Source organism: Capricornis sumatraensis, chromosome 7 (assembly GCF_032405125.1).
Source record: "Capricornis sumatraensis isolate serow.1 chromosome 7, serow.2, whole genome shotgun sequence".
NCBI classification, from domain to species: domain Eukaryota; kingdom Metazoa; phylum Chordata; class Mammalia; order Artiodactyla; family Bovidae; genus Capricornis; species Capricornis sumatraensis.
Genome location: NC_091075.1, coordinates 102,918,921 through 102,944,861, shown reverse-complemented (window position 1 = coordinate 102,944,861; position 25,941 = coordinate 102,918,921). Strand labels below are relative to the sequence as shown.

Below are 25,941 nucleotides of genomic sequence, written 5' to 3'. Positions count from 1 at the left end.
CTATTAATCAGTGAAAAGGATTTCAAGCTACAACATGGATAAACCTTGAACATGTGCTAAGTGAAATAAATAAGTTATGAAGATCACATATTGTATAGCTCCATTCGTATGAAATGTCCAGAATAGGCAAATCTGTATGGCTAGAAAGTAGATTAATGGTGGCCTGATGTTTGAAGCTTGGGTGAAGTAGAAATGAGGCAATGAGTAAGAGGTTTCTTTCTTGGGGTAATGAACATGTTCTAAATTTGATTATGGTGATGACTGAACCTCTCCATGAATATAATAAAAACTATTGAATTGTATACTTTAAAGGGGTGAATTGTTTGGTACAGGAATTCTATCTGAATCAAATTGTTAAGATCATTCTTTCTGATAGAATAGTTACAAAACTACAAGTTAATTAACATGTTTGCCCAGATGGCTCAGAAGGTAAAGAATCCACCTGCACTGCAAGAGACCCATGTTGACTTCATGGGTCGGGAAGATCCCCTGGAGAAAGGAATGGTGACCCACTCCAGTATTCTTGCCGGGAAAAATCCCACAGACAGAGGAGCCAGGCAGGCTTACAGTCCATGTGGTTGCAAAGAGTCAGACATGATTGAGTGAATAACACTCACTTCACTTTCCCATACAAAAGTTATCAAATAATATACTGCCTTTAAAAAAGCCTTCCAATTTTGCCAATTTACATTGATTTGCTTACTTGGACTGCAAAGAGATCAAACCAGTCAACCCTAAAGGAAATCAGTCCCGAATATTCATTGGAAGGACTGATGCTGAAACTGAAACTCTAATACTTTGGCCATCTGATGTGAAGAACTGACTCCTTGGAAAAGACCCTGATGCTGGGAAAGATTGAAGGCAGGAGAACAAGGGGACTGCAAGGGATGAGATGGTTCGATGGCATCACCGACTTGATGGGCATGAGTTTGAGCAAGCTCCAGGAGCTGGTGATGGACAGGGAAGCCTGGCGTGCTGCAGTTCATGGGGTTACAAAGAGTAGGACATGACCGAGTGACTGAATTGAAGGTAAATATTCAAGAAACACTGCCCAATGCACTGAAATTTTACAGATGATAAACAGTTGGCATAACAAGATGGTTCAACATCATGTCACACTGTTGGATAAACTGTTGGATAAATCTCTCCTTCCATATGGCATTTTCATGACTTTTAGTCCATTTCTTAAATTAGATTTCCATGAAAGTATTTACAATCTTATTTTTAATACACTTATGCATACACCCATAACAAACTACTGAGAAGATAAAAAAGTTTTCCTATCACTCCATATCCTGCCTCCATTTTGACAATGGACAACACTCTGTCCACAAATGTATATAGGGCAAGATAGGGGGCGGAAGGCTTCCTAATTCTCCATCTGCCTTGGGACATAGATATAGTTACTTCGGTGTCTCTCCCTCAACAAGCATGCAGGATTGAGGCCCCCACCCTTACAGAAGATGTGTAACAGCTGAGAGCAATGGTTGGTGGTTTCGTCACTAAGTCCTGTCCAACTTTTTGCAACTCCATGGACTGTAGCCCAACAGGTTCCTCTGTCCACGGGATTTCCCAGTCAAGAATACTGGAGTGGGTTGCCATTTCCTTCTCCAAGGGATCTTCCTGACCCAGGGTTCAAGACAAACTCAAATCTTGCTGTTTAGAGGAAGCATCCTTTTAAAACCTAACCCAGACATTGAATGGTAAATTAGCCAGGGCAGGGGTGGGGGTGTGCAGGAGACATTGTTATCAAATATGGAAGCTGTTTCCTAATCACATGATGTACGAAAATAACATAAATTTTCTTCAGTAAGATATATTGAAAGTTAACTACAGCTACCGTGTTCTAGAGATCTAATGAGACAACTCAGCATTTTTACTAGAGGAAAAATTTTAATTTCTCTGATCATTTTCTATTTCTCATCCTAGGTAAATCAACTTGGATCTGAACTCTGTACCACAAATTTAGTTCTGCGATCTTGGAAACCTTCTGAATGTAACATCACCACATGATAAAATAATATTTAACTCATAATGATGGCAAAAATTAAATAAAATAATGTATAAAGAGAACCTAATACTATACTTAGCACTTAAAGTACATCAAACAGTAGCTATTATGATGATTACTAAACTGTCATCTCTGTACTACCTGAATCAAGCAGACTAGAAGTACTCTTGCTACTTAAACTTAAGAAATCAAGGAACTTTAATACCAATTTAATCAACAGATATGGAAGAGCAGAAAGACTACTTTACTGGGAATATGGGCATTTATACAAGGTTGTTGTTCACAATAACCTCTCAGAAAACCATAATCCTCACCATGAAATGAACACAACAGTCTTTGAGGTTCCTTACAGCTTCTATAAAATAAGAGAAAGGGACTCATTGAATTTCATTTTCCTTAAAATATCCTTTACAATATTGTTTTTGTCTTAATTTCAGACTCAAACTAATTTCTTTTAAAGACAATTCATGTTTAGAATAGAAGGATGGAAAACATAATAGAAAATCACACAAAAACTAGTGAATATAATCTTTTAATACATTTAAATCTATAATCTTGGGAATATATAAAAAAGCCACACTCACCTATCCCTTCATTAGAAGAAACACTTTAACTGTCTGGAGTTTACATGAGTGAACAAACTTGTAGAGCCCTAAAAAGCAAGGGATCTTATCTGAGCCAGACTCCAGATTTATCAAAAATGGGAAAAACATTCTAGTCTTCCTATTGCTGTTCTAGCCACGTGTAAGTAAACAGTTACTTGTCCCTCACTAAAGAGGTTGGTCTTTACCATTTCTGTTATGGGAGATAGTTTCTATCTAATGTATGTGACCAATATTGAGAAATGCCAAGAAACTACTTCTTCATTGTTATTCTTTTTTTAATGGAAAAGTCTTAACTCTAATTTGGAACACATTTTTACTTCAAACAATCCTTTCAAAAGTAACATCTATGATGCATATTATAACAAGACATTTATTTTAAATCTTGAGATTCTAAAAGAAAACTATATTCCCCCCACTTGATTATTATTATTATTATTATTAATTTTGCAGTGGTGTTAGAGAAGACTCTTGAGAGTCCCTTGGACTGCAAGGAGATCCAACCAGTCCATCCTAAAGGAAATCAGTCCTGAGTGTTCATTGGAAGGACTGATGTTTAAGCTGAAACTCCAATATTTTGGCCACCTGATGTGAAGAGCTGACTCACTGGAAAAGACCCTGATGTTGGGAAAGATTGAAGGCAGGAGGAGAAGGGGATGACAGAGGATAAAATGGTTAGATGCATCACTGACTCATGGACATGAGTTTGAGTAAACTCCAGGAGTTGGTGATGGACAGGGAGGCCTGGTGTGCTGCAGTTCATGGGGTCCCAAAGAGTCAGACACAACTGAGCAACTGAACTGAACTGAAAGATAAGATCTGATGTTATTAGGTGAATCTTAGGTCTCATTTAGAAGTAATCTTTGATATTAATTTGCCCAAGAAATCCTAAAGATTCAAGATTTGCTGGAAAGGTGGGACTCTGATTGTTGATTGCTTCAAAGATGGTGTTTTCTGGAACTTGAGCCCAAGGTGGTGGTTTATTCACACAGGGCTCGAGTCTTATGTAAAGCAAGCCAAGCTGCTGCTCTGTGAGAGCCATCTTCTTTCCTTTTACTGTGGACTCTTTGCTCTGACCCTTTCAGTATAATTTATTTTACATTGGTGGTAGTTGTCAAGATGATATGCTTTTTCATATGTTTAAGTAGACAACCTAAAGGTGAATATGAATTTGCAAATGCTGTGAAAGTGAGAACATGTAAAAGCTTCAAATTTAAATATTTAAAAATGAGATCTCCAATTAGTTTGAAGAGCAAGGAGATGCTAATACTGCACTTTGAATCAGATGGTGTTTTCAGCCACTGTTAATATACTAAGTCATGATGCCATGATGCCTGGACTTTCTGCATAATTCAGTCAGTTACCAATAAGCTGAGCATATAATATAACGCACTTCCCATGCACGGTCAGTCCCATCACTAGGAGTACCATCAGTAGTATCATTTAAGCCCTTGAGGCTTTGTGCTCCAGGAAACTAACGAATAGGCACTGCTATCTCGCAGGAAGTGAAGGAGACATTCATCTCAAAAGAAGCAGCAGTTAAATCCACTGGGGTCCATGGATTAACAGCAAAGCGGGAACAGAATGGGTAGGTTTGACATTTGGTTGTTAGGTCATATTGGCCAAGGACAGGAGTCATTTATGACAGATCTAGATTTTCAGCATTTTGAGAGGGCATGGAACACAACTGCATTCCACTGTTTACACAGGCACACAGATCATCCCATTCTTTTTTCACTGACTTCTTTTGCACAATTTGAGTTTTACACATCATATCAACTAGAGGAGACATTGATAGAGGATGGTGTTATTAAGACTCATCACTGGATTACAACACATTAGAAATAAGGAGGTGCCTCTAAAGAGAAGAGGGCTGAGGACAAGTCAGACATGCATATGATGGAAAGATTAATGGGACCAAATGATGCTCACTGGGTGACCATAATTTGCAGACACTGACATTCACAGTCTGATCTGGTAAGTCCATGGTGCAATGTCTATTTCACTGATGAGGAAATGGACGCACAGCAATTAGAGAACTTGTCTAAGACATAGAGTAGAAGTCTCATTTCACCCACCTATTAGTTCTGTGAATTCTGGACTGCTTCACAAATGGGTTTAATCAGTGTTTTCCAGAGGGTTCAGTGGAACTCCATCACTAAAGGGATGTTTTCTGGGATGACAAACCATGACTGCTTGAGAATAAGAACTTGCTACATAACATCTGGCTCATAATTGATTCTTATTAATGTTTGTTGAACTAACCAAACCTTGAGTATGAAATGAGTAACAGAATTAGTGTTATACTCAAGGCTCCTGATTATCAATCCTAGAACCTACCCATTTCAAGATTATACCAAGTTCCTATATCTCCCTTCCCTCTTCTTTTTCACCCTTTCTTCTGAGTTCCTCTCTCCCTCTCTCCCTTCTTTTCTTCCATAAATATTTGTTGAATGGCCACGACATGTTGGGTAGTTTGCTATGTGCTAGAGATAAGATAATGAGCCAAAATACAGAGATATAGTTTCATGCAATTTACATTTTTGTGAGGACACTTACATTTTAATGAGCAAAAAACCCAAAGATATAGCTCTCACGAAACTGACATTTTTTGTTTTAATAAATCACTCATATTATTTATGTAAGAAAAATGGGTCATGGGTCTTCAGTCATGAGTTAAGAAAGACTGGGATGGAGAATCAAGCTCAGGGATAGCTGAAGAAGATAACTGATTAGGCACTATCTGAGAAATGAGTAGGAGTTAGCTCAGGAATCTTGGAATGATGGGAAGGCTAATTTTTAAAAATAGAACAGCATAGAAACTCTCTGCGGCTAGAGTGAAGCATGACACATCTGAGAAAGTGGAAGAAAACCAATGTGGTTAGAGGCCAGAGGGCAAGAAAGAGACGAAATACACTGGATGGTCTGTGTGGAGGCCTAATTAATGCTTTTGAACTGTGGTGTTGGAGACGACTCTTGAGAGTCCCTTGGACTGCAAGGAGATCCAACCAGTCCATCCTAAAGGAGATCAGTCTTGAATGTTCATTGGAAGGACTGATATTGAAGCTGAAACTCCAATATTTTGGCCACCTGATTGGAAGAACTGCCTCACTGGAAAAGACCCTAATGCTGGGAAAGATTGAAGGCAGGAGGGGAAGGGGACGGCAGAGGATGAGATGGTTGGATGACATCACCGACTCAATGGACATGAGTTTGAGTAAACTCCAGGAATTGGTGATGGACAGGGAGGCCTGGAGTGCTGTAGTCCATGGGGTCGCAAAGAGTCAGACATGACTGAATGACTGAACTGAACTGAACTAATGGGCTATGATATGGTTATTAAATAAGAGATAACTTGATTGGATTTGAATATCAAAATCATCACTCTGTATAAGGGACCTCTGTACTTTCTGCACAATTTTTGTTTTTAATAAATCTAAAACTTCTCTAAAGAATAAACTTTATTTTAAAATCTCACTCTGGCTACACTGTATGGGATAAAACAGAATGACAGGAAGAGTGGAGTCTCCTAGCTCTCCTCTGAGCGAGCTAGGAGAAAATTAGAGATCTCTGAGACATAGATGAACAGACACAGAGCCCAAGGTCCCTCTTCCATGAAAAGGTTACATAGACAAGGAAGAACAAGCAGTGGTGACTGAGAAGACAAGGGCAGTGAAGTAGGAAGAAAACCAGGAAAGTGTGTCCCTGAAGCCAAGTGAAGAATGCGTGTCAAGAAAGAGGTGGTGATTGATTATGTCAAGTGGTCTTATCAGCAATTTTTATTATGAGACCTGAAACGTAACTGTTGCATTTAAGAAAATTAGAGCCCTGTTAATGACAGTAATAAGAAAAAGTCAAGTGAAGTGGGTTGGGGGACAAATGGATTGGGCCAAAGAGAGGAACTGGAGAGAGTGTAGTAAAGAATACAAAATACAGAGCAGTCTTATTGCAAAAAGAAACGAAATATATGATGTAGTGGGAGGAGTGTGGCCAAGAGGTTTTTTTTTTTTTTTAATCAGAGGACTAATAAGATGATTGTATGCTCATATTTTTAAAACTTTAGTATGCATATGATTAATTGGCTTTTTAAAATAAAAATGCCAGTTCCCAGGCTACCCCTGTGAGCCCATGGGACTAATTCAATTTAGAAGACAAAGTTACATAACAAGATGCAAACAGTACAATCAGTAGATTAAGAGAGGCTCCTGAAAAGGTGAGAGTGGGTGGAATTCAATGACAGATGCTAGATTGGATTTAGGGAGGAAAAGAGACCAGTGCTCTGTTGTAACAGAGGGGAAGAAGATCAAATGGCAGATGTAAGCAGTTTTGTATATTTGGTATCAGGAAATTGAGGTAATTTCCATAAAATTAAGTTGGCAATAAGGTTCTCTGTGGGAGGGAGAGGCTATACAAAGAAAAATATAAAATAAATCATCTCTTCAAATGAGATTTGATTTGCACCAGTTATAGCCATATGGGAATGAGCTGTCTTTCAATCAAAGAACCCATTATGACAGATCAGAGCCCCTGCATTCGAGCCAAAGAGCCCTGAAGCACAGATCTGGCATTATCGCCCCTGTGATTCCTGTAAGCCAGTGACACATCAGAAGTAGTGAGTCATGAGAAAGACAGTGCGATTGGTGCTGGAGAAGTGAACCCTACCTCGTGGCATGCCCCTGCACTAATCATTTTCCAGAAGCCTTAATTGCCTGCCTTGATACTCTTTGCTGCTCTACACCCTGAGTGACAAGTTAGTAACTCACTGCGGAAGGCTTGAGCAACCAGATGAGATCGATCAAGGGTTTCTTTGGCTTTCTCCCCTGACTAGACACATCACAGTAGTACTTAATGCATTCATGTACCACTTTTGGAAAGGAGTTTGCTCCCAAATAAAATTGAGCCTGGACTTAAAAAAAAAAAAAAAGCCCAAAGACACTGACTACTAACAATGACACAGGGCTACATGCCTGGTCGATTTCCTTTAGGCAAAGTGATAAAAGCAAAGGACAACAACAAAAACAAGCCATGGAACAAAATTAAGAAGTTTAAATCCAAGGACAATTCGCAGGAAAGACTAGCTAGATATAAAATACCAGCTCTTTCTCTGGGCAGCCTCCATTTCTATTTCACATGTAGTTTTGTTAATACTTTGGCTGGTAAATCACTCAGGTTTTCCAACCTTTATGAAAGAGATGAATGGAATTCTGAATTGTGACCTGGTGTACAAACAGCAAGGTTTGAATTTGTGTTTATTCCCTTGAAGAATATGGCTCAAATAGTAAATGTGAGAAAGAGTTTGCCCCATAAAAAGAGAGGCCTCTGGAAGAACAGTAATATCTCACCTTTTTTACTCTGTCATGATGTGAGTTGTGCTCTTCCAAAATACCGATGTTGGAGATCTAACCTCTAGCACCTCAGAATCTGACCCTATTTGGAAAGAGGGTTTTAAAGAGGTGTTTAAGTTAAAATTAGATCATTAGGGGAGGTTCTAATCCAGTATTGTGCTGTGCTTAGTTGCTTAGTCCTGTTGGACTCTTTGCGACCACATGGGCTATAGCCCACAAGGCTCCTCTGTCCGTGGAATTCTCCAAGCAAGAGTACTGGAGTGGATTGCCATGTACTCCAGGGGATCTTCCCAACCCAGGGATCGAACCTCAGTCTCCTGAATTGCAGGCAGATTCCTTACCATCTGAGCCACCAGGGAATCCCAATCCAATATTACTGGTGTCCTTACAGAAAGAAAAATTAGGACACAGACATACACGCAGGGAAGTGTGCGAAGACAGGGAAAAGGCAGCCATCTACAAGGCAAACAGAGAGGTCTCAGAAGAAATCAGTCTTACTGACACCTTGATCTTGGACTTTTAGCCTCCAGACTGTGAGAAAATAAGTTTCTGCTGTTTAAGCCTCCTAGTCTGTGGTCCTTTGTAATGGCAGCCCTAAGCAGAATAATAAGCACTCTCTACTCCTCCGTATTTCTTGTCACAGATACACAAACATGTAGTTTAAAACTACTGCTGGGCTTCCCAGGTGGATCAGTGGTAAAGAATCTGCCTGCAATGCAGGAGACACAGGAGATGCAGGTTTGATCCCTGGGTCAGGAAGATCCCCTGGTGGAGGATATGGCACCCCACTCCAGTATCCTTGCCTGGAGAATCCCATGGACAGAGGAGCCTGGTGGGCTACAGTCCATGGAGTTGCAAAGAGTCATGCACGACTAAGCGACTTAGCAGGCACAAGCATGCATGCACGGCTGTCTGACAAGGAGGTCCGATACCTTCTCTTCCTACCCTGGCCTCCAGGGAAGCCTTCACAGCTTTCTTTGCTCACCTTGCCTTCTCCCCCTACGCATCTCTTCTCCTAGGTCCTAGGTTTATTCTACTCTCATATATCTAAAGCAAAGAGCTTTGTAGTTACCAAAGTATTTAGCAAATCCCCTGGAATAAATAGCAGTTTTATAACTCCCAGTTGGCTTTACTTCAAGTTACTAGTTTTCTTATTTAGGGTGGAGGTAGGACTACACATTTCTGCTGAATCAGGATCTCTCCAGACTTCCACCTGGGCCTTTCTAGGCCTCAGGTCATGGGGTTGTGAAGACGGACAGTTCTCAAGAAAGGAGGCATTTGAAAAACAGACAGGGCTGAGGGACCCACAAATCAATAGACAAAGAAAACAATCTTTTTAAAGTCAGGATGCCACCCGGGCCCCAGGATGCAGATGGTCCTTGAGGTTTAACTTCTGGAAACATTCAAGACCAGTTCAGCTCAGTTTTATACTGAAAATCAGAATGAAAAAAAGAAGAAAAATGAAAAAGGCTACCATGGTTCCGTGAGAGTTGGCACAGGACGTGGAGACATGCCGGTTCCATCCTTGCTGCCAGCTTATTTCCCACCCTAATTATCAGCAGCTGCTGTGCAGCACGCTCGTCCTGATATGCGGCATTTTCTGTGAGATATTTCTTTCTCAGTCCCACATCACTTCTAACCTACAGTTGTTCTCCTCACTGACGATTGCCTCATTCAGACACACTCCTCTATGACACAGCTCAAGGAAGCCCTACCGCAGAAAAAGAGGACAAATCCTCTTTTCCTAGGAACAGCCGCTGATGTTCCTTTAGCCCTGAACTGTCTGTTTTCTGAGCTTGATTAGATTGCAAAGGCCTTTATGATTATTGGATAAAAAACGACAGGTGAACACAAACAGCCTGCAAGGACATAATCAAAAATAGGTCACAGAGAACAACGAGGGGGAAGGGATCACATTTATCCCAGCAGATAACTTGTTCATCAACAGCTTCTATCATTGAAGTACTAAATGACACAATTGGTGTTGAGTAGTTATGAAGGACTGAAGGGAGAGGCAATGCAGATTGCTTTTAAAGAGCCTAGAGTCAGTGGAGTTAATGAACTTCTTCAATCTCCAGTCTCCTAAGGCATAGAGACAAAGAAAGGTGATGAAATTAAATACCTCAGAGCTGCAAGGCTCTTTTCATTTTAGCTAACCCAATGAAATCCAATGAAATCTTTCTCTGAACGATAAAACTGAGGTCTAGTCTATTCAATAATTCAGCGAACATACATTGAGCATATACTACAAGTGAAGTAAGTCATAAAGAAGAAAACAAATATTGTTTGTTTTTTTAATGCATATATATGAAATCTAGAAAAATGGTACAGATGAACCTATGTCTCAGGGCCGAAATAGAGACTCAGACATAGAGACTGGACATATGGAGGAGAAGGGGAGGGTGGGGCAAATTGGGATGGTAGCATTGACATATATACACCACTATGTGTAAAATGGATAGCAAGTGGGAAGCTGGCGCGTAATCCAGGGAGCTCAGCTCAGTGCTCTGTGATGGCCTAGAGCGGTGGGATGGGGCTGGGGAGGTCCAAGAGGGGGCGGGTATATGTATACATACAGGTCATTCACTTTGTTATAAGGCAGAAACTAAAGCAACATTGTAAAGTAATTATACTCCACTTAAAAAAATTAACAATAGTTATATTTTTTAAAAGTATCACATCTGATGGAGAAGGAAGAGACTACAGATAACACAAGAAACATGAGTCACATGGAGAGAAGGAAATGCAGATTATACTAACGCTGAAATCCCTAACCTCATTTCTTCATTTGTCATCCTTATTTTTCCTAATTCTGGGATATCTGGCTCTGTGGGAGCTAGTGTGTGTGTGTGTTCAGTTGCTCGGTCGTGTCCAACTTTTTGTGACCCGATGGACTGCAGCCTGCCAGGCTCCTTGGGATTTCCCAGGCAAGGAGAGTGGAAGGGGTTGCCATTTTCTTCTCCAGGGGATTTTCCTGACCCAGGGATCAAATCCGTGTATTTTTGTAGCTCCTGCATTGGCAGACAGGTTCTTTACCACTGAACCACCTGGGAGGCCCTAAAATAAATCTATTCATATTCTCATTAGTACAAGAAAGCTGCAGCATGTGGTGGTTTTGTGGGCTCAGATGAGTATGAAGCCCAGTTCTAGCATTTATTAGGAATGTGAATTTGTACCACTGTCGACCAGTGGAGGGGATGACATCTATCACAATTGTATTTATATTAAATGAACTGTTGTATTTAAAACCTGACATACATGAGTACAGGGACTGATTCATAATTCAGTAAACATGAGCTCTAAAAATTATGGGAGTGTTTCTCACACTGATGTTAAAGGGAAACTGGTGGGATAGTAGTAGAGATATGCTCATAAATGAGAGGTAGGGATAATGGCAACCCACTCCAGTACTCTTGCCTGGAAAATCCCATGGATGGAGGAGCCTGGTGGGCTGCAGTCCATGGGGTTGCTAAGAGTCAGACATGACTGAGCGACTTCACGTTCACTTTTCATTTTCATGCCTTGGAGAAGGAAATGGCAACCCACTCCAGTGTTCTTGCCTGGAGAATCCCAGGTATGGGGGAGCCTGGTGGGCTGCCATCTATGGGGCTGCACAGAGTCGGACATGATTTGAAGTAACTTAGCAGCAGCAGGGATGAAAACAAACAGGGCCCTGTGGGGCTTCTAGGCACAGAGGTCTTTTTTGTCCTTCATTTCTTATAGGCAAGATTCTAGCCTCCACAGCCTTCCTTGAATTCCAAAAGGGTAAATTAAAACAATCAAACAAACCCTGGCTAATCAAGGGAGGGACAGCCAAGAAACCACCTAAGGCAAGATTAAACAAACCAGAGAGGCTCATCAAGATTAGGAGACCCGTGTTCAGAGACCTAAAATATGACCAAACCCTTTGCAGCCCTATGGACTGCAGTATGCCAGGCTTCCCTGTCCTTTACCATCCCCTGGAGCTTGTTCAAATCCATGTCTGTTGAGTCAATGATGCCATCCAACCATTTCATCCTCTGCTGTCCTCCTGCCTTCAATCTTTCCCAGCATCAGGGTCCTTGACAATGAGTTGTCTCTTCACATCAGGTAACCAAAGTATTAGAGCTTCTGTTTCAGCATCAGTCATTCTAACAAATATGAAGGATTGATTTCTTCCAGGATTGACAAGGGCTTCCCTGATAACTCAGTTGGTAAAGAATCTGTGTGCAGTTCAGGAAACACTGGTTCAATTCCTGGGTCAGGAAGACCCTCTGGAGAAGGGATAGGCTACCCATTCCAGTATTCTTGCCTAGAGAATCCCCAAGGACAAAGGAGCCTGGTGGGCTACAGGCCATGGGTCGCAGAGTTGGACACAAGTGAGCGACTAAGCACAGCACACACACTGAGAGCTTTAATATGCTAATGTACATTGGGAAGAGGAGAGTTTAGGAGAAACATCAAGTTTATTTCATCTTTCAAGGGATGCTTCCATCTCAGAATACTAATGAATATCATCCCAAACATGTGTGGACTGAACAAAGTATGGGGAATGTTTTTCATGCTGCCGCTGCTAAGTTATTTCAGCCGTGTCCGACTCTGTGTGACCCCATAGACAGCAGCCCACCAGGCTCCCCCATCCCTGGGACTCTCCAGGCAAGAACACTGGAGTGGGTTGCCATTTCCTTCTCCAACGCATAAAAGTGAAAAGTGAAAGGAAAGTCGCTCAGTCATGTCTGACTCTTAGCAACCCCATGGACTGCAGCCTACCAGGCTCCTCCGTCCATGGGATTTTCCAGGCAAGAGTACTGGAGTGGGGTGCCATTGCCTTCTCCCCAATCTCCTATTAATGGTATTCATTGCTTCAAAAGCACATCACAGATTTCAGCTCTGATCAGATCGTAGAGTTCTGAAGGACCTAAGACAGAATTTAAAGTGAGAATGTCAGTTTGGTCACTAAAACGTTTTGGATTCATCATGATTGGTGGGAGGAGAAAAAAGACATCATTCCAAGATGGAGCTTCTAAATACACATATTGGCAAAAAGCTCCCGGATCATAATGTCTAAGCAGTGGCTAATGCCATGGCCTGGGAGGCAGGCTGTCTCAGAGTTCTAATTTTGGCTCTGGTGGCACCAGTGGGGATTAGTGATTTATAACAGTGTCTTCCTGCCCCTTTTCATAGGTTTGCTGTTTTTAATCTAGCGCAAGAGTTGGCTAGTTTTGGCCCATGGGCCAAATCTGGCTCACTGTCTACATTTTTAACTGATCAGAGAACAAAAATCCAAAGAAGATAACATTTGATATTTGAAAGTTATATAAAATCCAAATTTCGGTATTCATTCTGCTGTGCAAAGACTTTCTCTAGTTTTGGTGAGCAGGGGGCTACTCTCTAGTTGCCTGGCCAGGCCTTCTCATCAAGGGGTTTGTGGAGCACATGCTTTAGGTAAGTGGGCTCAGTTGCCTTGAAGCATGGGGAAATCTTCCTGGACCAGGGACTGAACAGGTGTCCTTTGCATTGCAAGGCAAATGCTTAACCACTGGACCACCAGGGAAGCCCAATAAAGTTTTGTTGGAACACAGCCATACCATTTGTTTATGCTACAGTGGCAGAGTTGAATGGTTGTAACAGAAACTTTATGGCCAGCAAAGCCTAAAATACTTGTTTTCTTGTTCTTTCTGGAAACGTTTTTTGACCCTTGAAGTAGGATATAAAATGAATGATAGAATTAAATGTGAGTAGGTCAACACGTCTACAAACACTGTCAGACAATCCTCCTCATATGGACACTTCTCATAAGTGGATCTTAAGATCGGTTTATAAAGTGCTCCAAATGTCTTTTGGTTGACAGGGGAGTAGCTGGAATTTCAAGAAATTACAAACATTTAAAAATGCCCCTTGTGATATTTTAATGACCTCTTTTAAATGTATATTTTAAAGCATTCTAAGTAGGAAGGGAATTTTAGAAGCAAACATCTCAAATACATTTTTTTAATAGAAGAATAGACAGTAGTTAAAGCATGCTGATTTTCAATGCATTTATTTAAGTCATGTTCAGAACTACTTGTGTATATAGAAATATGTTTTCATACCATAAACAGTTCCTACTCACATTCTTAAAATGATTTGCACACATTAACCAAGCAAAGGGAAAAAAAAAAAAAAAACAAGCTTCAGGGCTGCCTACAGACTTAGGCAGACAAAAAAAGAGATTGTCATATTTGCCTTTGGGTAACAAATTTAATTACATGGATTTCAACTTACAGCACTAACACGAAAGGGATAGAATAAAGGGAGTCTTGTAAGATAAATGCCTTAGCAGCATATTTAACCAGTAATCAAGAAAATAACCAATTTCTATACTAAAATGCTATTAAAATATCTCCACATTTTCATATAAAGCAGATGCCAAATACTGGTTTACATTTAGAATGATGGCAAATTAATTTATCCAATAGCATTATTTGATCACCCTAGAAGGAGCTGCAAAACAGATATGGATGAAAACCTTTCCTCACTGATGTCACAAAATTATCTCAAAAACTCAAAAAAACGGGGCTGCACTTTTTTCTTTCTCAGAGACACCCATGGATATCTCTCAGAATTATCTATTTCTCAGATGACCATAGCACAGCTATAGAGCAGAGCTGCACTGACGACCTAAATAGTTCAAGTTTTGGTAAATTAAAAATTTCATAGCCTCCAGAGCCATGAAATATTCTATCTAGAAAGTTTTTTTTTTTTTGGTAAATATATAAAATAGGTCTGTTAGAGCTATACAATCATAGAACCAGGGTGGGAAAAACTCACAAGTGAATCAGGGTGGTAAAAGTGAAAAACTGATACTACCACACATTTGTACCCTACATAGTTACAAATAATAGGGAAAAAAATGTCATGTTTATGGAATACGTGTCTAGATGAAATAGATGATGAATAGGAACATAGAGACAAATACCTAAATATAGAGACAGAGATAAAGATCAATAACATCTCAGGTCCCTAAGTTCAAGGTACAGCTCTAAAGCTGGAATCCACATTGGGTTTTTAGGGACTTTGAAGCCCCCTAAAGTGTTTGCAACTGTGGTAGGTAAACACGTTTTTTTTTTGTTTTTTTTTTTAGCAAGAAGATTCATAATTCATTTATTGCACTCTCTAGGCATCTATATTTTCTAACTTTTCAGTTAGCCCCTGAAAATCCTCCTGGAAAAGAGTTAAAATGGAAATATTTTTCTTTAAAATTTACATAAGTAGTATGTAATTATCTAAGGATATTTAATAACAAATATATTCCTGGCTAAAGGTGAGATTAAATGATACCTTCTCCTTTGTTGAAGGATTAATTTCATTCCCAGGCAGATAAAAATCACTTCAAATTACCCTTCCAATTTTCTCTTTTTTTCTTTGTTCCCATAGTTGCCTCTTCATCTTTCACCCCCACTTTCTCCTGTGTTCACCTCTTCTTTTTTCTTTCCGTGGGAAGGACGAAGAGAAGAAACCTCCAAGTTTTAGTCATTATTGATTTGGAGTACTGGGCTGAGATTGGGCTTTGGAAATCTGCAATATTGGTAATTGCCCTTAAACCTTGTAATGAGTCTCTGCTTGGACAACACTGTGCAGGTCACTGGACTGATTCCCAATAAAGGAACAGTACTAGGGTCTGCTTATCAGCAGCGAGACCATGAATGATATGTTGGCCAGGGTGTGGAGGAGTCTAGTGAAGAAGTGACAACAATTTCAGCAGTCTGAGTTCTGTCAGGAACGGTATTGAATCCCAGTGCGCAACAATTTTCTGAAGGAAAAAACTACAAGTTCAGATTTTTCCTTTGATGCAGTTATTCATATACATGAAAGGGCACTGCAGACGTGTGGTTTCCTTCCCTCTTTTTCATGAGAGTAGAATTGTGGCCTTCTAACTTTAAGTCAACATCTTTACCCAAGATGCTCTTTGGAAGAAAAGCTATGACCAACCTAGACAGTGTATTAAAAAGCAGAGACATCACTTTCCCAACCAAGTTCCGTATAGTTGAAGCTATGGTCTTTCCAATATTATGTATGGCTATGAGAACTGGATCATAACGAAGGCTGAGCGCCGAAGAATGGATGCTTTCGAACTGTGGTGCTGGAGAAGGCTCTTGAGAGTTACTCGGACAGCAAGAAGATCAAGTCAGTCAATCCTAAAGGACATCAACCCTGAATATTCACTGGAATGTTTGATGCTGAAGCTGAAGCTCCAAAACTTTGGCTACCTGATGCAAAGAGTCAACTCATTGGAAAAGACATTGATGCTGGGAAAGACTGAGGGCAAGAGGAAAAGGGGGCGATAGAGGATGAGATGGTTGGATAGCATCACTGACTCAATGGACTTAAGTTTGAGCAAACTCATGGAGATAGTGAAGGACAAGGAAGCCTGGTGTGCTGCAGTTCATAGGGTCGCAAAGAGTCGGATATGACTTAGCGACTGAAAAACCACAACAAAAACACTTTTCTGATAGGCTTACAGATATAAATAGCTGCCTATAAATGAAGAAACCTATTCTTACTTCAAGTGCCCAAATTCTCATCCTTAAGCTAAGAGATACAAGTCTATCCACTTCACTGACTACTAATAAACAGAGTTCACAAGTTCATTATTTCAAAAACTAGGCTCCAGCCTCTAAATACTCTATCTTATATGTTAAGCCAGAATATATATGTATATACATAAAGTCAGTAATAAATTTTATAAATATATATACACACACATACACACACACATACATTTACTAGCTAGTGTTGGCTATTTGACCTTGATCACACTACTTCTCTGTTCCTGTTTCTTGATCTGGAAATGGATATAATAATAGAGTTGAGGATTAAACAATAATGTAGTGAGGGTTAATTGATACATTTAAAAAGTGTGCAATAAAAAAAGAAGGGCAAAACAAACCAAAATAAAAAAGCCTGTAACATCGTCTGGGATACAGAAAGCTGGATACAAGTAAAGCTATATAGATACTGTAACGGATTGTGTGATGCTTTGTCTAGATTCTAGAGGTTGTTATATTGGCTGTTGTGGCTCACAGAGACCCTCATAGAAACTTTTCTCCCTTGTAATGCAGAACTGCTTCACCTGGGTTTATTTGTCTCATCTGCTCGCAGTGATTGACATTATTAGCTGATGCCAGGAAACAAAGGCTTGGAAACTCAGGTTAAGGTTAGAGCAACTCTAAGAAGTGTCCAAGCTCCAGAGCTCCCCACAGCATCAGCTGAGACTTCAGATGTCATGGTGCAGCAGGCCAGCTGCTGCTTCTGCCTGACCCTGCCTTCCTTACTTCCTTGGAGATGGAGTATCTCCAGAGAGAACCCTCAGTAAATGTCCCAACATAACTCTTCATCTGTGCGTTTATTTGGAATTCAATGTAAGATTATAGACAGACAAAAAGTTATCTTTCCATTATCCTGAAATTGCTAAAATCTAAATCTGAAGATAAAAGTGCTAAAATCTTACTTAAAACAAAAATCAGTGGGAGTTATGGCTGGCCACTTCCCTGTAGGAGAAAATGCATTTCCGAGAAGGAACCCAAATGCCATCTCCCCGCCCCTGACTGTCACCAGAGAAAGACTAGAAAAGAGGACGTGCCACTTGGATATAACAGTGTTCAAGACAAACACGATTTTTTTTTTTTTTTTTGAGGAGAAAGGAAAGAATTTCTCTCAACCATCAGAACAAGTCAGGGAAGCACAAGCGAGTAGGTCATTAGTTTTGAAGCTAGAACTGTCACCCAGCCCTTCCCCAAGTTGAAGACTCTCATGAGGCATGAAACCGCTGAACTGCTGGGCATGAAGCTCATGCTTCATGGGGAATGGGGTGAGATGGCAGTACTGAGGGAAACAGTTTTCATTACCCTTTCTTAGCAGATCAGGATACATGAGTTTCCGGGTCACTGAATAAGCTCAAAGAAAGCAGTTGGCCTTTAAGCCATTTTGTTGCTATGCCACCAGGACCATGCTCAAGGCAGAGGCTCCTACCACATGACGTGCCTTTCCAGTTCTGGGGACATTACGTAATCTACAAATGCATCAGACGATAGAGGCAGCTTTTGAAGCAGGATGCAACAGCGTTTAGGGTTTCCCAGGTGATGCTGGTGGTAAAGAACCCGCCTGCCAATGCAGGAGACCTAAGGGAAGCAGTTTCCATCCCTGAGTCAGGAAGATCCCCAGGAGAAGAAAATGGCAACCCACTCCAGTATTCTTGCCTGGAGAATCTCATGGACAGAGAAGCCTGGTGGGCTACAGCACATAGGGTTGCAGAGTCAGAAATGACTGAAGCAACTTAGCATGCAAGTAATAGGCAGTCAGTGTTAAGAGGCGATACCACAGGGGTAGCTTCTCTGGAGGAAGATCTCTATCGTCTTCCATCTTTCTCTTGGTATCATTACCAGAGAGGAAGGCAGAGGAGTAAGAAACAGGATCTGAGGAGCTTCCCTCCACTTCAGGCACTAGAGCCCCAAAGAGGTCTTTGCTGCATCAGGAGGTGCAAGGATCCCACACAGCAGGAAGTAAGCCTTCCACACAGCCAAGGCAAGTAGTTACTGCCAACGATAAACCTATTTCATATGCTTGAGTTTCCTCTGTAAATCTGGTAAATACATACACTTCGTTTCTCCCATAAACCTGGTAAATATATACACTTCAGTAAGTACTTGGCACCTTGTGTTACACTTCCAGGTGTTAGGGATACAGTAATGAGAAGAAAGCCGTGGTTCTTTAACTAGATAAAGTACCTACTTCCTCGTCTCTTTTTACCTGTCTCTGAATTACTACTCCTTTTTCTCCCTCTGGCAGAATATTCTTCTAAGCAAAGACATCATCATTCCATCAATTACTCTATTTATTTTGTTTGAACATCACAAGGGAAACATGCACAGAACACATTTGGAGAAGCAACGAAACCAACTGCGTTTTCTTTCTTCAAGTACTATACAGGACAGTCTGCCAACATTCCTTGCTCAACCACATTTCCCCAAAGCTTAGCACTTGGCTATAAAAGTTCTCTCCAGCCTACAATTTGGCATGTCTGACAGCAAAGTCTTCAAATTTGCCAATTTGGCTAACGTCTCCTTTTTGAGTAACAAGCAGATAAATAGGAAGCAATTGGAGCAAAATGCTATAAATCATGACATAATTCAGAGAGACAATTCATTTCATGGGATAGTAGTCTATAAGAAATTAACCCTAAATTATGGTAGTTTTTTTTTCACATAGATTTTTTTTTCTGCTTTTGTTTTCTTTTTTTTTTTAACTTTACAATATTGTATTGGTTTTGCCATACACTGACATGAATCCACCACGGGTGTACATGAGTTCCCAATTCTGAACCTCCCTCCCACTTCCCTCCCCATATCATCTCTCTGGGTCATTCCAGTGCACCAGCCCCAAGCATCCTGTATCCTGTATCGAACCTAGACTGGCAATTCATTTCTTACATGATAGTATACATGTTTCAATGCCATTCTCCCAAATCATCCCACCCTCTCCCTCTCCCACAGAGTCCAAAAGTCTGTTCTATACATCTGTGTCTCTTTTGCTGTCTCGCATATACGGTTATCATTACCATCTTTCTAAATTCCATATATATGTGTTAGTATACTGTATCGGTGTTTTTCTTTCTGGCTTACTTCACTCTGTATAATTGGCTCGGCCTTTTGGCTAAGATCAAGTGTAGTATCTGTTCACATAGATTTTTTATAGAAGTCTAAAATCTGCATAGAAATGCAATACCAAACAAATGTAATTAAATACTATACAAAGACAGAAAACTCTTAATTCTGTTGAAAAATCTTGTGTTTTCTCTCAAGGTTACACATGATTATTATTTAATTCCACAGGACACTTCAGACTAATGCAAAAACAAAAATGAAACAAAGCAAAACTCTGACCTACATAATATATATTGATAAATTATAAAGGTATAACTATAGGTGCTAATGATATATAAATAATATAAATATCCATGTTTTATTTTATATGTATAGATATATATGTGTATATATGTGTGTGTGTGTGTACTCACCATTTTATACACACATTCATACACAAATGTGTGTGTATGTATATAGTGCTAGAATATTTGGCAGAGCCTTCTGGAGATATTTGCCATTTTTACTGAAAATCATTACAAGCAGGTATGATTAAAGAATTTAATCCTATTCATTGACTGTAACTTGGATAGTTGGGCTTAAGACATTTGTCCATAAAGACAGAATTGTGCTGGATATGTACGTATTATTTGCAGGATGAATTTTCAGAAGTGGTGATAGAGAGAATTCCACAGAGAAAGGCAGTGTAGAATAAATATGTGTTACGAGGATCTGCAGACAGGCAGTCCTGCAGAAGATTCTATATAAGACATTGATCACATTTCTCCACTCCTTCCTGTCTCCTGCATTTTCTGACAAATGAAAACACTCTTGCAGCTTTCCAGATTCCCAACATCAAACTGTCACACAATTGAAATAATTAGAAAATAGTATCTTGTCATTCTAACTTACAAAGATAAATCAAATGCCCTGCTATTTTTAAGCAATCTTGATTTTTGCAAAAACTGGTTAAAATCACGTGATACTGATCCCTCCATTCCAATACATGTACAGAAGCATTTGCCTGGAAATTCCATCCTAATGTAGGGACATACCCAAAAGTTCTGATGACCAAGACTAAGGCACAAACACTGGATTCCCAATGCAGCCATAGTATTTTTTCAACTCTTTCTTTAAAGAAGCATTTGGCACAAGTCTCTTGTTACTGCCAAAGATGATTCAGAATTATTAAACCTAATTTAGAAGCTACCACATATTGTATTAATTATTCAGGAAGCATCTTTTCAAATGAGCTATGGGCATAGTATGTTTATTTCCATAACTACTGCAGCCACCCTGAACTTCCCTGAAAAAGAATTCTTTTTTGAAACTACAGCTTTCAGATCCACACCACACAGTCTTAGACTCCTTAAGCTTTGCTCATCAAAAGCCATTCTGTCTTACGTGTTGCGCGTGAAACACATACCCTAGAACTGCAACCTTGGAAAGGAGTTTTGTGACTTTCTGGGTTTGAAGACACAGCTCTTTCTAGAACAGTGTATGTGAGAACATCTTCACCAGAAAGTGTAATCTCTACACAAATGGGAGACTGCATGAGAAAGTAGACCTTTAGTATTATCGGAGATGAAGAATCAAAGCTGCCAGTTTAATACCATGCTCATTTCAATGCTAACAGGCCTAATGTCTGAGAATAAATAGTGAAATTTCCTCTACTGATACTTCAAAGACTTTGCAACATCTGGAATTTGGTTCCATATAGGGTATTCCACTAAGAAGTAAGCATAACAAGATTTTAATAGAGCAAACAAGATTCAGGTTTCTTACAATATGTTTTCCCTGGGGGGAAACAAATAACACAATGCATCTGACTAACCTTTCTGCACTTGAGCTGCATTAATTAACATTTAGTCATGGATTCCACTGTGAGCCAGATGAACTCAGAGCTACAGCTGTTTTCACTGAGGGAGGAAAATATGCTTTTGCATTTTAGATTCCCAGCATTTACAAATCTGGGGAAAATGTTTTACTGACTGCCTCTGCACCAGCATTATTGATATGCATTACATATTAGTCACACAAATAAATTCACACTCACCCTAAGCTGTGATGAAATCCATGTTAATATCACATCAGCTGGGTCAGTCAGAACCAAAGATATAAAACCACATTCCTAACTCCCTTTTTCTTACAGCAAGAGTTAAAGAAGTGGTAAGGAACCGACCAAGGAAATAGGTCATGACCTTGAAGAAAGTGTTGCTGGGTGACTCAAAGACTTAAGTGCAGATGAGGTATTCTGAGAGGGGTGGATGCAAATGACTAAAAGAAAAAAAAAAAAAAGTGAATAGATGTTGAAGACTGAAGACATGGAACTCCAGGATCTGATCACTTGGCAGAGATGTCCTCAAATGCTCTAAGCCAAACATGTGGAAGTGGTTGGTTGTCAGCAAAACTGATGTGACTGATCCTTTGTTAGTCATTGAAGGATGGCTTTTGTTCTGTTTTGATTTTATAGCCGAGGCCCCTTAAAGATGAAATTTTGTGAGGGAACCTGACGGTGAATCAGCTGGGCAAGGCATTCTACCTGGAGCACCTGGTCAAATCTTATACTGCAAGAGGACTGCAGAATCACCTTTGTCCCCAGTAGTCCCCATACGAAGGCTGTGTCATGACCTCTGGTCCACTCTGGAGTCTCATGGACAAATGGAAATCCAGTAGTCATGTGGGTAAATGCATGAGTGTAGGTGTATTCATTTTCACCAGTGTACAAACCTGGACTCATTAGTCTCTGTGTGAATACCAACCAAATTTGACACTTGCCTCTTCAAATGAATGTTCATAGCCATGACTTGAGAAGAATAAAGTCTGTCTGACCTGTCTTTACCAACATGGAACAGCAATTCTTGAATCAAAGCAGAAAAATATCTTACCTGGAACTACTTCAAAAAGAAACTTCCCTGGGCTCTCTTCATTGCAGGGATGTTCAAGCACTTTATTTCCAGGCAGGAAAATTGTACCCTGTGAACACAAATGTCCTAAATATCAACATCATCAGATGGCAAATATCATCATCAGTGAACATCCAAGGTGTGTCTGTAACCCAGTATTTAGTGATATACATCTGACTCATTTATATTCCCAGCTAATCAAAAATCACATAACAGCATCATATACATTCAACATTCAACAAATATTTGTTGAGCACCTCATAGATATAAAACACTGTGTGAGGTGCTGAGTACTTTTTTTGTGTGTGTAAATTAATTTTTTTAATTTTAATAGGAGGCTAATTACAATACTGTAGTGGTTTTTGCCATACATTCACATGAATCAGCCATGGATGTACATGTGTCCTCCATCCTGAACCCCCCACCCCCCCCACCCCATCCCTCAGGGTCGTCCCAATGCACCGGCCCTGAGCGCCCTGTCTCATGCATTGAACCTGGACTGGTGATCAATTTCACATATGATAATACATATGTTTCAGTGCTATTCTCTCAAATGATCCCACCCTTGCCTTCTCCCACAGAGTCCCAAAGTCTATTCTTTACATCCGTGTCTCTTTTGCTGTCTCGCATATAGGGTTATTGTTATCATCTTTCTAAATTCCATATACATGTGTTATTATACTATATTAGTGTTTTTCTTCCTGACTTACTTCACTCTGTATAATATGCTCCAGTTTCATCCACCTCATTAGGACTGATTCAAATGCATTCTTTTTAACAGCTAAGTAATATTCCATTGTGTGTATGTACCACAGTGGAGATTCCTTAAAAAACTGGAAATAGAACTGCCATATGACCCAGCAATCCCACTGCTGGGTATACACACTGAGGAAACCAGAATTGAAAGAGACACATGTACCCCAATGTTCACTGCAGCACTGTTTATGACATGGAAGCAACCTAGATGTCCATTGGAAGATGAATGGATAAGAAAGCTGTGGTGCTCTTTTAAGCATCAATTTAGTAAATGTATTCTGTGTGCCAAAACCTTTTACTGAGCTTTCAACCAGCATAACATTATTTGTTAGAAAAATATTATAAGGTGGGTATTATATATCCCCATTTTATAGCTGCAAAAACCAAGGCAGAAGCATTCAATAACATAGCCAATGCTCCCATAGCCTTCTCTTCATTATCTTCTCTCTTTTCTATTAAATTTTCTTTTCTTTAGTGGATCATTTCTGTCAGTTCTGAGAAATATTTTTAAAACTACTTTTTTGACTCCATCTTCCCCTCCAGTTCTCATTTCACTTTTTTCCCCCTTGCCTAGCAATGAACTGTCTACACTGAATCCATTTATTCATATGGATCCATTGCAGCTTGGTAAATTTTCAATCCTCTGTGAACTTGACTCCTCAGGAGCATTCAGCACTATTAACTACTCTTTCCTGATGTCTTTCTTTCCTTGCTGTCTTAGTTTCTCCAGGTTTTCCTTTTATTTTTCTGTTGACTGAATCTCTTTTGCTGGTTATAACTGGATTTTAAATGTTAGAGTTTTCCAGAGATTTATCCAATGCTTCCTTCTCCTCTGACTTTATACACTCTTTCTCTAAGCTATCTCATCCATGCCTATGACTTAAATAACCAACTAGAATCCAAAGAATATCAAGTTAATATTTCTATCAAGGACTATCTGCCCTCTAGACATTTTTATCCAAGAGCTTATTTGACATTTCCATTTGGATACTTAAAATGCATCTCCAACTAAACTTAGCAAAATTCAAATGCAGTTAATTCAGGTCCTGTTTATATATTCCCTAAAAGGTCCGTATAGACAAAGCTATGGTTTTTTCTGTAGTCATGTATGGACGTGAGAGCTGGACCATAAAGAAGGCTGAGCACTGATGAATTGATGCTTATGAACTGTGGTGCTGGAGAAGACTCTTGAGAGTCCCTTGGACTTCAAGGAGATTAAACCGGTCAATCCTAAAGGAAATCAACCCTGAATATTAATTGGAGGGACTGGGAAAGACTGAAGGCAAAAGGAGAAAGGGGCAGCAGAGGATGACACAGTTGAATGGCATCAGGGACTCAATGGACATGTCTTTGAGCAAACTCTAGGAGATAGTGAAGGACAATGGAAACTGGCATGCTGCAGCCCAGGGGTTGCAAAGAATAGGACATGACTTAGTGACTGAACAACAACTTAGCACCACCTTCCAATCAGTTGCAAAAGCCAGAAACAGAGGCGTCATTGTCTCTATGGTGTCTCTACTACCACCACGCCCTAGTCCAAGAGACTGTATCTCTTATCTGGAATGTGTCAAATACCCCTTCAGTGAATTTCTCACACTACTCAAACATCTTTTAATTATTATTATTTTTTTCTTAACATGGTCAGAGTGATCTTTAGAAACATAAATTTGAACTTGCAACTTTCTTGCTTAAAAGTGTCCTAAGGCTTTCCTTTGTCTTAAAATAAAGCTCTGGGTGGGCTTCCCAGCTGGTGCAGTGGTAAAGAATCTGCCAGTCAATACAGAAGACACAAGAGACATGGGTTGGAAAAGCCCCTGATGCTAGAAACATTGAAGACAAAAGGAGAAGGAGGCAGCATAGGATGAGATGGTTAGATAGCATCATTGACCCAATGGACATGAATTTGAGCAAGTCCAGGAGAGAGTGGAGGACAGAGGAGCCTGCGGTTCTATAGTCCATGAGGTCACAAAGAGCTGGACAGGACTGTGGCTGAATGAAAATAACAACCAAGCTCTGGGTGGCCTGGCTCCATCTACTCTTCCAAACTAATTTTCCCACACTTACACTTTTAGTACTTTCTATAATCCAGCCAACTGCCCTTCTATAAATGGCACCATGTTCTCACCTACCGTAGGACTTCATTCTCTCTTTGTTGTTTTATACCCATCTTTCAGACTGACTACATATAAAATATACTTGCGTAATTTCCTGAATGTTCCTTAGACTAATTTACCACTGTATGTAATTATGTTATTTGTAAAACTATTTGATTAATGTCTATCTTCATCATTAAACTCTAAAAGAGCAAATACAGTATGCTTTTTAAATTTTTTATTTATTGACTTATTTTTATCTTATATTTATTTTTATCCTCAAGGTATGTGGGATCTTGGCTTCCCAACCAGGGATCAAACCCATACTCCCTACACTGGCATTGTGGAGTTTTAACCACTGGACCACCAGGGAAGTCCCAACAATGTATGTTTTGTACCTTAAGCTACCGGCAAAGCCTAGCACTTCTCATGGCAAAAGGTTAACGCTTTAAAAAAGGGTATGGGTGAGTCAATGAGTACTGTTAGCGCAATAAAACCAGTATTCAAAATAAAGCACACTGGGATTCAAAAGCCTATACTCTTGTCCACCATATTATATTGTCCATTTTCCCAGCTTGAAGCAATATTTAGCTCAAATACTTTACACAACTTTCATTCTACCTTGTTT

The 25,941-nt window shown here is 39.9% G+C and overlaps 1 protein-coding gene across 1 annotated transcript in view; it reads right to left on the bottom strand.

The window, feature by feature from the left end:
• Window positions 1-25,941, bottom strand: part of ARHGAP24 (Rho GTPase activating protein 24) — a 468,485-nt gene that overhangs the window by 277,704 nt on the left and 164,840 nt on the right. The window contains exon 2 of the mRNA XM_068975093.1: window positions 22,447-22,534. Coding sequence (XP_068831194.1) covers window positions 22,447-22,534 — 88 coding nt within the window. The remainder of the gene's footprint in view (window positions 1-22,446; window positions 22,535-25,941) is intronic.